Source organism: Tympanuchus pallidicinctus, unplaced genomic scaffold (assembly GCF_026119805.1).
Source record: "Tympanuchus pallidicinctus isolate F22 unplaced genomic scaffold, pur_lepc_1.0 scaffold2, whole genome shotgun sequence".
NCBI classification, from domain to species: domain Eukaryota; kingdom Metazoa; phylum Chordata; class Aves; order Galliformes; family Phasianidae; genus Tympanuchus; species Tympanuchus pallidicinctus.
The window spans coordinates 7,374,164-7,388,293 of record NW_026294721.1 but is presented as its reverse complement, the minus strand read 5'-3'; the positions used below and the strand labels follow the sequence as shown (position 1 = coordinate 7,388,293).

The 14,130-nt window shown below is 35.5% G+C and overlaps 1 protein-coding gene across 1 annotated transcript in view; it reads right to left on the bottom strand.

Moving 5' to 3' along the window:
- The window catches only part of NSD2 (nuclear receptor binding SET domain protein 2), a 71,341-nt gene that overhangs the window by 19,315 nt on the left and 37,896 nt on the right, over window positions 1-14,130 (bottom strand). The window contains exons 6-10 of the mRNA XM_052682170.1: window positions 11,662-11,806; window positions 10,576-10,653; window positions 9,029-9,147; window positions 5,983-6,064; window positions 4,883-5,007 (exon numbers count right to left, since the gene is read on the bottom strand). Of these exons, the coding sequence (XP_052538130.1) occupies window positions 4,883-5,007; window positions 5,983-6,064; window positions 9,029-9,147; window positions 10,576-10,653; window positions 11,662-11,806 (549 nt within the window). The remainder of the gene's footprint in view (window positions 1-4,882; window positions 5,008-5,982; window positions 6,065-9,028; window positions 9,148-10,575; window positions 10,654-11,661; window positions 11,807-14,130) is intronic.

Sequence of the window (14,130 nt, the reverse complement as noted above, 5' to 3'; positions counted from 1 at the left end):
ATAAGAATTCCTGAACTGAAGAATGGTATTTTGGCCCATACTGCTAGACTAGATAAATTCCTTAAGTATGCGGTGCCACAAGTGTACACAGTACTATCATAGCAAAAAGACGGCCTGGGACAAGTTTCATTTTTATTATTAGCAGTAGTTAGACGTTTCAGGTAAGGATATTATGCATTTCTGAATTTGCCTGGAAAGTTAATAAGAATTTTGAGAACATTTTAAAACATTATAAAATTGCCTCTTGACACCCACGATACTTTGGTACGAGATGTGGAATAAAAACCTACATGTGATAAACATTCAGTAAACAGATTCTCTGCACTCCAAAGCCTAAGTAATACACAAGCTGAGAGTAATTACATAAGAAACTTAATTTTCTACACAAAACGTGCTGCCAAAGAACAAGACTCAAACCTAGAACTTTTTTTTTCCACGTGAAAGTGAAAGCATCGTAACAAAGCAGTACGGCCTGGTAGGCAATGCAAGTCATTTCAACTGTTAGAGGCTTTGGCAAAGGTTTAGCACGAAAGAAGTCCAATTACTTGCAGTGTTTCACAAAACCATACCCCTGACTGCTTATTGGTGCTTTGGAACAGGGAAGCGAACTCTATAGGCATACAGAAACAAACAGGAAACAACTGTCTGCTAGGTCATGAAGGATGTAAAGAGAAACTAAATATTGTTATTCTTAAGCCTTGTTCTGAAGAGAAAACTATCATTGAAGGAAGCTAAGAATAAAATGCCAGAAAGACATTGATACATATATTTTTAGAACAACCTGCAAGCATATCTTCAACTATTTTTTCTTCAGGGCAGTAGTTTCTTAAAAATAATGTGAATTTCCTTCTTCCTTTCTGTTCTTAGGATCACAAAGGCAGTTATTTTTACCTTTATTAAGCATGCCTGGAGTATTTTAGTTGTATAATGTAGGACAATTAGACTCCAGGGTTGATAAATGGAGCTGACGTACTTAGTTGCAAGTTGTTCATGTCTCCTGACTGCCTTCTGGTTCAGACAGCTTACCTTTTAAGTTCTGTATGTATTCTTCCCATTCTGTATAGATACTAATACCCATTAAACAAAAACCAAAAACACAGATAAAAGAAATCTGCCTCAAATTAGTAATTAAAAAAAAATGTACTGTTTAATAAGCACAAGAAAAGCAAAACTTAAGGCTACTGTCTTACGTTATTAGGCAATGGAAATAGAAGAAGTTGGACCTATAACCAGCAGCTGGGCATGTTTTGACACTGGATGCTATACAAAGAATTCCCTCTAGGGAAGACACGAACTTACATTAAAAACAACACTTTCAAGATCTTTCTTTTTTCAACTGCCATCTGCTGGTCAGCTCCTACTTCATGGGGGTACGATGAACGACAAACTAGCTAACAATTTAGAGTATTACATGTTCTTTATTTTGTCCTCTTTAAAGATATCATGATTCTCTGACAAAGTTCAGAGGTAGTATCTAGACCCTATAGGATACCGTGACATTAATCTACTGTGAACAATCCATTCAATTGAATGAAGCCAGCCAATAACGACAAAAATTGATTGAAAAGCTACAACAGGTATGTCTTGTGCAAATACACAAAATGTACTAATAATCCAACAACAATGGTAATGCAAAGCCTTTTTTTATTTATTAAAAAATACTGGTTACACTCTACTGGCACCTACTACATTATTGAGGGGTAGAAGGAGAAGGCAAATGACAGCACTTGCATCTCTTTTCAAAAATACGAGGTTTTGGATGGTTACATCGAATCTTATAGCAGCAGTAAAGTACTACACTGAACTTCTGTGGACTTGGAAATGTTGATTATCTTTCCCACACTATGCCCCACAGCTCCTCATTAAGAAATAGATTTCAAGGAAATTACTGCTGATGCCAAGTGCCCAGAAGTAAAATTAAGTACTTTTTTTCCCCAAGATTATATGCAGGTATGACATTTACTCATTCATGTATAAATGTCAAATAAAAACAAAGGCATTGCTATTTTTTTGTCCATTGACTTAGAGAAAATCCTTACTGGTCCTTACATGTTAATCCTTACATGTTAAAGTAATTCAAACCCCCGTTTTATGAAAGGAGCAAAGGCCTACCTACCTTTTGCCCTCTGGTATGTTGGGAGAAGCCCAATCCATGGTTCTCTCTCCCTTCTAAATTAGGCACCTAAAATGACTTATGGATTAAAAATTTGGGCTTCTGTTCATTCTGTAATATTTCAAGTATTCCCATTCAAAATACCCCAAATAACAATAACAACCATCCAAAATCTTTGTAAATAGTCAAAATAAGGTGATCTTTCAAAGAAGAAAAAAAAAACCAACTGTGCACACCCCTCTTTACTAAACACACTGCTACTATAGTTGCAATGAGTGACATTTAAGAGGTTTGCAACTAGCTACAGTCCTTGACAAATAACAGTTATATGCAGGCTCCCTTCTAGAACAAGCCGTCCACAAGTAGCGAGGCAAAAAAAGAAGGAAAAAAAAACCAAAACCAAACAGCCAGAATCCACTTAATATTGCTTGGTGAAGGTGTATGTGCTTGTGGAATACGCAGTATTTTTTTTCACCTTTGTCAGAAGAGCATTTAAGTCAACACTTAGAAGTGTAATAGTGAACACAAATATAAAAGTTAGTCAGCAAATGTATTTAATGTTGAAAAGAATTACATCCTACTCAGTTAGCAGAGCAAGGCTTTCAGCACTGCATGATTGTGTTTATTTTTTAAAACTCTTTCCCTCTTTCCGGAGAAGCTTTCTCTCTGGATGAACACTCTCAGGACATACATGTAGTTAGCTGTTTAGACAAGTGCTAAATCACAGTACAAAAGGGAAAAAGGATTTTAAAGCCACCCACAACATCCAAGGTTTATATCTTTCCTTGTTTTGTGAGTTCAGAAATACATGCCTGTCATATATATATATATATTTAATATTTATTTAAAAGCAAAATAAATCTATTATCAAATTATCAAACAAATTGGGTCCAACCCTTAGCTGGTAAAACTTTGTGTCAGTGCAGCTTTAAACCATTTAAGGATCCAGCCCACTGTTACCTACTCCTCAAGCCACCCAGCTCCCCTCAGGTCTATGTTTTTTTGATAGGGTACATTTTTGTTATGTTGACTGCAGGAGGGTTGGAACTAGATGTTCTTTGAGGTCCTTTTCAACCAAGGCCATTCTATGTTTCTATAATTCAACCGTTTCGAAACATCAGGAAAACATTCACAGGAAAGTATTCACTTTCTAATCTGTGTATCTGCCTTATGAGCACTGTATGATGTCAATTTTTCTCACACTTCTTGCTATTCAGCATTAGCTGAGTAAATAAAGAGTGAAGTTTTAAGATTTTCATCTCAGCCTAAACAGTGATTTCAATTTTTACATGTAAACTGCTAGGACACAACCCAAAATCCTACAAAAATGAGATTTTTATAGAGAAAGATTTCTGTAGGCTTCATTCTTTTTTTCTTTTTTTTTTAATAACGCTATAAACAGAAATAAAATCTTTCTCCTCAGATTACAAAATTTAGAGACGCGTATTTAGAATGAAAAATATAGTATGATCCTTAAATGAGTCTGGCTTAATAGCTGGTCCCAAATACAAACAACTGAGATTGCAAGTTCCGACTGTAAAGTCAAAACAGAAGAAAGTGTTATGCCAATGATAACTGGGACTTTCTCAATTGCAAGAACAAAATGAGAACAAGTGTTAGTTTTTTTTACCACTGCCCTGGACATTTTTTTCTGGTGGGACTTCTTTAGTTTATTTTATTAGGGTACAGGAGGGAGAATGCAAGGTGGGTTTTTTTTGTTTGTTTGTTTTTTTTATAAAAGGTATTTTCAAGTTACAGTAAGATAAACAGCCATTAACATGCAACCTTCCCCACCCCCAAAGGTAAACCATTTATGAACATAGTCTAGATATTTTAACTGCATTCATTATAGTGTCTAAGCACCTCATGCTTTTTGTTTAGGGAGACTAAAGAGTCTCTAGGATATTTGGAAGCCCTACTCCCTCATTAGCAGGCATGTCTTTTCTCTACAACTTCTGTAATACAAACTTCTTGAAGGTGTTTGTCCACGGTTTAATAAATTCTATCAACTACATTTCTGAATCCACCTGCAACACAGCATGCATACTTGACCCTCATGCTGCTACTCTTTGGCTGATTTGTCTTAATAGTGTAGATAACTCGGGGAACGGTTCAAGGGATTGTATGAATACAATTCAGGTACATACATTTCATTTATTGTATGTCAATTGAAAAGAATTACAGTTCCAAATATGCAGAGCTAAGACTATGATTAGTAAGTATCAAAAAGATACTTCCTTCACTGCCTGCTTAACTCTTCAGACAATGAAGCTATTTGCATCACAGAGAAATAGCACTTAAACAGCCTGAAAACTAATCTGAGCTTAAAGGGGCTCTGCTCAGAAAACTGTCCAGTTCTACATTGGAGGATTAGGAAACTTGCTTCAATATAAAAGCTATGGCAACATGACAATATTGAGTTACATAATGTAACTAATGTAGTACGCTTACATAAAGTCTGTAGAAGAAAATACAGAACACACTGGCATTTTACTTTGCCTCTAACAGAAGGTTACAATTCTAAAACTTTGTTGGTAAATACATTAAAAACCACAATAATATTTTGACGTCCCCAAATCAGACGTTCTTGTTACAATAAATGAATTTGCAATGCACACATTAACAGGTTTCACAGAGGCCAGAACTGTAACTTGTCTAGAGCACCAACGTTAGAGAATTCGCCTTTGTTTTTTGCTTTTAAACAAAAAGATTCACACCTGAAAATTTCTGTAATTAAATGGCTGTGTGCAAACACCATTTTTTTTTTACCTCATTCTCAGTTAAGGAAGCTGAAGGAGATGAACTTTTGCTAAAAGCAAGAGTTGAAGATTCTGCTGCTGAAGCCCGATTTCGCTTCTTCAGAGGTTTACATGCATCAGACAGATTTTTCGTTGCTGTAAAATAATTTTGGTTTACAAAGTGAAGTTTGGAACTTTAAAACGTTATCTCCCTGAAGCCATTTAAAATATTCCTTCAGATAAAAGAAGGAATGATTTATGTAGGTCTTGTGGGCATTTATGTAAGGCTGAGAAAACAAGAAGTTTCTGAAATCACGTTTTTGCTTGATTTTAAAAGCAAAGAGGTTTCTATTAAGCAAACACATACTACAGATGGCTAAAAAATGTTTTCCCCAAGCACTTACGTCTATTTAAAGCAAAACATCTTGTGACTTATGACCTCTTCAAAGCAGAGGTAACAGGTATGTCCTCAAATAAGCACTAGAAGGTCTACGTTATCTCACCAGAATCTGCGTACCACTAATACTTAGTTAAGAGAACAGGGACAAGGTACCAGACATATCACCACTTCTATGCTGTGCAGAACTTTCTGAAGCTTATTCATCTTTGGAATTTCATTATAGTATCTAAAGAGACATGCTCTTGCAGAAGTTATCTTAACCTTGAACATCTGGTTTTTGGTACAAGGTTATTTAGAATTCCCTCTCATGCACCACACTGCCTCCCATAAAGCATCATTTAAAAGGTCTAAAATTACATAGTAACTGATTGCAGTGATGGTCACTGTACGTATTTTATTGGGTAACTGAAGAACAAATTGGAGCGGTAGGATTTTTATCGCTGCTCTCCAAGATCACAGGGCTATATTGTATACAATAGCTTTAATTTGGTGCCATCAAATGGTGAACTTGTGAACTGCTGCTCTAAATCAGCAATGCACAATTTCAAGCAAGTATAATGCTGCAAAATGGTGGTAGTGAAGGAAGAGGGCACAGTCTCCCCCAGTCTGTGGCACAGTGGCTGTATCTTGTTATTGCATCAGCAAATTTAGCTGACTACCTCAGACAACCTGTTTATTTTTATATTATTTAATTGAAAAAGTTACATTAAAACTTATTCTGACCACATTACCTGACTGGTTCTTTTGTGAAGAGGAGGTTTCTGTGACCTTAGTAGAGTTTGTTTTTGGTGTTTTGTCATTGCTTGTCTCCCTCTGTCACAAAAAAAAAAAAAAAAAGAAAAATAAAAAAACTCCTAATTTATGAGTGGTTGGACAAAACTAGCAATTACTTCTGGATTTATGTTATTAAGGTGACTTTACAAATACCTGCATGGTAACGTTGTTAAGCTACCCCCACTTAAGTAATTTTTTTAAAGCTTACGTACAAAACAGGGTACAAACCCATAAACAAATGAGTAAAATCAAAGAACACGGTAATCCAGCATCCCACTTATCCATCCCAAACTCAGCATTTCAGAAAGGGGAACTCCATATGAAAACAAAACATGTAAATTACCCTTACTATCTTGGTCTGAACTGGTCAAATTAAAACCTTTAATTACTAAGGGTAAACTGCAGAAGTAAACTATATAAAGTTGAGAATAAATGCAGAATTTAAGTCTCAGAGGCTTGCTTTCAACTCTAAACTTGCAGCAGTGCCATTTTAAAAATTACTATGGTTAAGATTGTTCCAGCATTTCCAAAATATAAACACTATTATCAAGGAAGCATATGCAATGAATAAAGTTGCTCCAGACTGAGAATTTATCATCAGAATTTATCCCCTAAACTGGGGAAATTGTTGTCAAAGCTGTGTCAAAATTAGACAGTGTTATTTTCTTTGTATCTCACAAACTTATTCAAATTGTAAGAGCATAAAATTGTATCAAAGAATGCTCAACCCTATAAAATGCTCAAATGAGCAATAAGAAAAAACTCTACAGCACAAATATTATGTACTTTTTCATATTCTTTATCTGACTGTTTTATAAAAGATGTCCAGGTGAGAAGGTACTGAGAAGGTGAGACTGTACTACAAATGTGAGGCACTACACTTCTACTGATGTCTAAATAGACCAAGGCACCCTACCACTGATGCTGCTGTGTTCAATGAATAAAAATGTACAGGATAATTCATACAATTTAAAGCAGGCTTTACAGAAACCCCTCCGTTAACGTGCATTTTACACACATCTTGAAAGCACTGATGAATGAAAAGACTTCAAGACTTTCATATACTTACTATAATTTAGTCTCTTGTGAAACAACATTCAGATTCTGTAAGTAAGAGTTTAGGACAAAAAGAAAAGGGTAATGCACAGCAAGTGCTCATGAAAAATCAGTAAGCCTTCACATATCCCAAAAGATTGTACCATAAGTCTACACACAGTCTGGGAATAGTAGAAGGAAGTGTACAGCTAGTGTTTGGTTTTTTGAATCATTGTGTAGACACTGTTGCTGTCATTCACTACATTTTCTACTAAGCAGCAGCACACACAGCTACGATCCTGGGCTGGTGGAAGCAGGAAGATGACTGAAAGATTATCCAGTAAAAAAAAAAAAAACCAAAAGCAGAAAAAAGCCATTCTATGATAACTGATCCTTCTGTGGGCAGAAGACAAAAAGTACTGCCTTGTGCATTTAGAGTTTCCAAATCACACAGTATTTATACGCACCAGACGCCGTAAATCTACTTCTGATAAATTAAACAAAAGACACCACTTTATGTATGAAGCACGTTACCTAAGTCAGTATTATCAGTGGTGTATCTTATTAGAATAACTTATCTCAGTTATTTATTTATTTAATAGTCACATCTGCATCATGGTATCAAAGACAGCAGAATCTCCTCTTCATGAGCTATACTGTAACCACCCTTTATTCTACTTGTGATCGTCAAGGCCAACTGCAACAAAAACTGGTCAGGCAGTAAAGAAGGAACTTTTATTTCATTCAAAACAAGGGCTTGGTAACAAGAGTTAATTTCAATAAATAAATTTAATTATTTCCCTGTATCTAGTGCATTATAGTAATTCAAATCAATTAGACATATATTTGAAGTTTCTAAAAAATTTCTCCTAGAATATAAAATGGATATTCAATCACTGGCCTCTCAGAGCAGAAAGCGCAAAAAACACTTTTGTCTCTCCCCAAAACTTCTCTAAGAACTCTCTCTGTTCCTTACTATTAAGTTACAAGTCTGGTATCTGAAATTCTACTTACTGTTTTCAGTGACCTTTAACCGGCTATCTGGATACCTGCAGTATCAAGACAAGCTACAGAAGTAACAAGCCTATCAGACTGACATCTCTAAATGTGACCTCCAGAATTCATTTAAAAATAAATCTATCACCTTTCCATATATTAGCTTGCTTCATTTAACCAACATGACACTGAAGTCCTCAGGTCTGCAATACCCACACCACAGTATGGTATTCTAGTAACACATGTGAAAACATCTATGAGCTAAACTCTTCACAGAAGTACAACCTAAGAAGTTCACTGATCTAAAATCACAACTAAATAAACCTATAGTTGAGCATCTACAGGATTTGGGCTGACACATACATAATTTTAGTGACTTACGTAAGGAAAATTCTCATTCTCACAAGCAAGTTAAACTAAAAAGAAGCTTGTGATCTGCACAATAAATATGCTGTATTTACCACAGTTTCCTATCTTAAGCAATTAGACGAGATGTCACTAAAATGTACTGTAGGATTCAATACACTTTTTGAAAATTAGTTTTCCTGTTCTGCTGAACTTGCATTCCTCTCTTCCCCAACTTTTGTCTAAAAGAAGTATCATAAGACATTAGAGATTTTTGTACACGTTCTTGTATACATGCCTGAAATCTGATTCACAGGGAAAGGAAAAATACTATAAGGCTATACTGACATGTCATGCCTCTGCATATTCCTTTGGGAAACAGATTTTCTCAGCATGCATTTTCACCAAAGTCTAAGTAGCAAAAGCAACTTCACATCTCTTTGCTTGAAACCAAAGAAGAAAACCCATGGCAATAAGCTCACATTTCTTTGAATATTTACAATAGTTTAATTTGATTCAAAGACATTACTTTTTTAGTCCTGGAAATGGAAATGCTGACAAACTTAACTACAGCAATGTGATTGGTGCTGCTATAAATCCACCCAAACAAACCAACAACATAATTACCTTCCGATTATTCTGTTTATCCATCCTGAGTCTTTTCCTAGGTGCCTCCTGAACTTCAAAATCTTCTGTAGGTTCCTTTGTCCTCTTTTTTTGGTTTCTTTTATTTCCATGTAAGTTACCTTGGGATGGGGGATGGGGGAAACTTACATGAAAAATAATCTAAAACCCACTTTCAAATTATTTTGAACTGATCTAGTTATTTAAGTTACTTTTCTATCAGTCATTGTTTCTAAACATGGTTAAACATTAACACAGTTTGATGACCTCTTAATGCCTGCGGTCTGGTTCCTGTTGCTGAAGGTAAGCTCTAAACTCTCCAAATCAACTGCTCAATAGTCATTTTAGAAAGATGAGTCTGCCTACATAAGCACTAGTATAAGATCTGAATATCACTATCCAACATTTGTTTCATATTGTCAGACTGCACGTGGTTTTAACTCTTCTGCCACTTTGTAATAGTGCCATATCACGGAATCTAAGTTTTACATCTCCATGAGGAGTTCTCCAGTTGATACTGGTGAAGGCACTGGAGATCAGCTTAAGGGGCTTCTGGAAAAAACAAGCTATCACCAATTGTACAGATTAATTCTCTCTTTTTGGCATAACAATTCCAGATTCTTTCCAACAAGCTTACTTACGTTTTACAGGAGACCATAAGACCCCGTTCGTTTGTGAACCAAAATTCTTAAGAACAGATTCACTTTGGTCATTTTAATCCAAAACAGACTTATTGACACATCTATGTGATCATTCACTGAAAGTTCAAAAGCAGCTAGCTAAATAACAAAAGGTCACCAACTAACCTACATATTCTTTCCCTAGGTTCAGCAATTGTTTACACTTGCTCTATCACAAAAAGATAGATGAAGCTTTAAGAAGCATACTGGTTCATCAGGATGAAATGACAACATCATTACACTCTCCAGTACTCTCTAGTTTATGAAGCTACAGAGTATTATTATTTCAAAGACTGCAAGCTCCAGGGGCACAGATATGTAAACTGAAAATTGCCCTACGGCTACAAGTATTCCATTCCAGTGGGAACAAATAGTTGTAAATATTAAAAATATAGTAACTTGAAAATATGAATAATTTTCAAATTAATGTTCCTATCTAAAAAAACTAGGACTCTGATTTCATAAAGCAGACTGATGTGGCTCCAGGAGAACCTGCTACTTACAAAAAGCCAGTAAAACAAATCCCACAATATTCTTCCACGTTTAAGATAAGAGGATTTGGGTAGGGAAACAATTCAATTGACATGTTTTCATCTTAGATAACTATAAATGTACACAATATATGTACGAGAAACACCTGGTACAGGTACAATTTCAATTACATTTCTTGCAATATGACACTGAGGAAGTTGAACAAAATTCAGCACTACAGCATTTAGATATTTAATTTGGGATCCATTAAAACTATCGTCAAGGAAGACAACATCTGAGATAAAATAAAGAGATTATGATACGTGGGCGATTACATAAAAAAATACACTCAATAGCTACTTATAATGAACTATTTCATACAACACAAATTTCAATTACTTCTGGATCTTGATCTCCTTTTAGGTGAGTCTTGAAACACTTTACGTTTGGCCTCTCCAATATTCTTCAATGATGAACCTTGAGAGATACAGAATGTGTTTTTTTTTTAAACTGATATCCAAATATTTGACACTTATATTTTAAAGTTAAAAACTTTTCAATTTTCCACAAAATTATGTTACTTCACACACACACAGTTAACAAAACTGACGGCCATTTTTATACAAGTTTTTCCAAGTCTCACAAACTTTCAAACACTCACTCTCATTCTTGTCATTGCCCAAAGCAGCACCTGTTCGTTTCTTACACTTCCACATTGTCTTCTTACAGTGCTGAGAAACTATTTAAATTTGAAACGTGATAACTACTAAAAAATTGCTAAAATCCATGTAAATGCCAAACTACCTTCCTCCTTTCTCAAATGCATGACTCAACGACCCTCAAATACTTTGCAAAATAATTGAGACTGATCATTAAATGCAAATGCTAGACAACAGCGACAAGAAAAAGGAAAAAAAAACGTATTTGAAATCTTATACAATGTCCTAAAAATTTTGCATAGTACAATAAAATGCCAAGTGAATGAAGGATACCAAATAAAGGTCAGAATACTTCTTCCTGAGCTGATGATGATGAGGTAATACACTACAGGTATTCATATGAAGAAGAGGTGTAGCACTGATCACTCTTCTGAAGCCATTTACTATCTACTCTATTTTAAAAAAGGCAACTCTGATTTTACTAGTATTAACACTTCATTTTCCCTTTCCAGCATCCACCTATAACAGGCAGTGGGTGTAATGGCAGCTGCTTATGGGCAAAAGAAGAATGAGAAATCATCAATCTCTAAACAGTAGGAGGTTTACACATAACAACTTTTCAGAACAACGAGCAAGAAATGTAGACTTCATGGGTTGCTTTTATTGTAACCATTGGCATTCCTTTGCTATTGGCACAAACACCAAGAATTAAAACTTGGAAAACAGTGAAAGCTGTTTTCCCTACAGGTCTCAAATATGTGCTTAGTTTAACACCACTATGTTTATCAAATTTAGTTAGAGTACACTAGCACAGTTTTACGTTTACCAGAGTCTTCTTCAGATTTGGGAGAGGTCACTATGGCAAACTTTGTGTTATAGCGAGCTTTCTGTTTTTCACTAAGCATGTTCCACTGCGATTCAAGCAACTCTTCAATCTCCTCACTTGATGCATCGGGATGTTCAGCAACCACCTATACATGCAGAAATAGGGTTTTATTAAAAAAAAAAAAAAAAAAAAAAAAAAAAAGACCAGCGAAAAGAACGGAATTTGTTCTTCACAGCCTCAGAAAACTGGATACAAACAAGTTTTCTAATGTTTCTGCTACAGATGGAACTACGTTTGAGCCTTTTGTACCCATTATTATTATTATTATTTTTAATTACAATTTCTCTCTCTCTGAAAAGAGAATCTTTTAGCAGATTCAGAGTCATTAAGAACCACCTTGGAACCATTTGCCTTTTAACATACAGAAAATTGAGTACATATAAACCCTGTGGCATGGTGCTTCAAAAAGGTTCTATTATTACTGAATGTAGTTAAAATCTATCCCACAGAAAACAGGCATATGATATTGGAATATGTGCTTGCCTATAAAGACATCCACCAATTTATAGGAAAACTCACTATTCATAGGGAATCTCCTATCTTAGCAGAGGGATCTACTCAAACTAGCATCTGAGGTAACATTTTCCTGTATTATTTTCTCATTTTATACCATTTATACAAATGCTAGGAATTCAAAAAGCTGTGCATCTTCTCTTAATATAAACACAATACACCACAGCCATCATCACTGAAATTAACTGACTTCCTAGAAACAAAAAAGCCAGAAACTTCTTCAGTATTTCCATACTTTCTCTTAAGGAAAGACAGATTTGATAAAGAAATCAGAAAACTCTAAGATTCTGCATTCTGCCAGAATGAAACAATACCTTAAAACACAGCCCTTGGCCACTGTCACTAACCAGCATTTTCCAATTCTAATCAGCAGTCCTACCACTTATTACTGCTGTGATGCAACCAATACCCCAAAATCACAGAGCAAAATAAAAAGTAGGCCAATAAAGCCAAGTGTTTTAATCTTAACTTCTTAGAATGGAGTATTTTTACATTAAAAATTCTGGTGTCAAGCAAGGTACAAGTGTGACTAAAGCTTCTCCAGGGGTTGGAATTGTTGTAATACCTTCCTTCCATTGAGATTAATTAGAGCCTAGTAAGAAAACACATGTCATTTTTCCCCTGGTTAAGTACTAAGATTCTTCTTCCTTTTACCTCATATAATTTACTTGCTAATAGGACATTGACCTTCGGGGGCCTCTATTCAAAGTCTGATTAAAACTGAGAAGTGTCCAAAAAGTTACTGAGAGGAGACAACACAGACAGATCTACAAGATACCTCTTCCACACATCTCACTTCCTAAAGCAAACTAGGTAGTATCAGTTTTGACAACTGGCTGCTGACCGTATATAGTTTATCGTGCCCAACTAAGGCATAGAATTATTTAACTTTCTAAGGAATATCTACCTTTGTTCGCATAAACGACCTTAGTGGTGCCTCCAGCTTCAATAATGTACAAATAAAAATAACTGTCAATGAAATAGGAAAGCAGTGAAATGACAGGCAGAAAAAAACCCACGCTTAATAATTAGGGGATACGCAAAGTCGGACACCAATATCTTCATGCTATAACATTCCTCTCGAATGTAGTTGATACAGTATATGTGAAAGACATGTGCTTCTTCAAGATATTTTTCTAAATATGGACAAAATTATGAGAAGTCCTGGATCTACGTATTAATATCACTATAGGTGCATGAAACGTGGTGCTTAGATCAGGCATGTACTAGCCCATCCAAGTAAAGCAAACTACCTCCACTCTTACTTGTCTTGATATTCAACAATTCCTTATACTTACAGAAAACTTACATTGTACACCCTACAAATGAAATTAGTCCTTCATTTATCAATGAAACCAGTTCTTAATTCACTTCTAAAAAGACTCAAGGTCCAAATCAAGTCATTAACATGGTTTTGTCCCTCACTGAAAATACCTTTATCTCAAGTCAAGATGCCTTCTAACAATTATGATGGTTGTATTTCACATAGGGAGAGTGCACAAGAAAGCCAACAGTATAAACTTCTTTGGTTTGCACAAAATACTTAAGTGTATCACTGAAACTATGAAAGTGTTCCAAGTTTAAATGCCTCCTTCCCTTATGGAAGCATTCCTGCTAAATCACTAAAAACATTCTCAGGCAGTTCATAGAATTGTAGAATGGCTCAGGCTGAAGGGAACCTTAAAGACCATCAAGATCCAAGCCCCTGCTGTGGGCTGGTTGCCAACCACTAGATCAGGCTGCCCAGGGCCAACCTGGGCCTTGAGCACCTCCAGGATGAGGCACCCACCACTCCCTGAGTAAAAAAATTGTTCCTAACATCTAACCTAAATTTCCCCTCTTTCAGTTTAAATCCATTTCTCTTTGTCCTATCACTATGAGATCGTGTAAAATGTT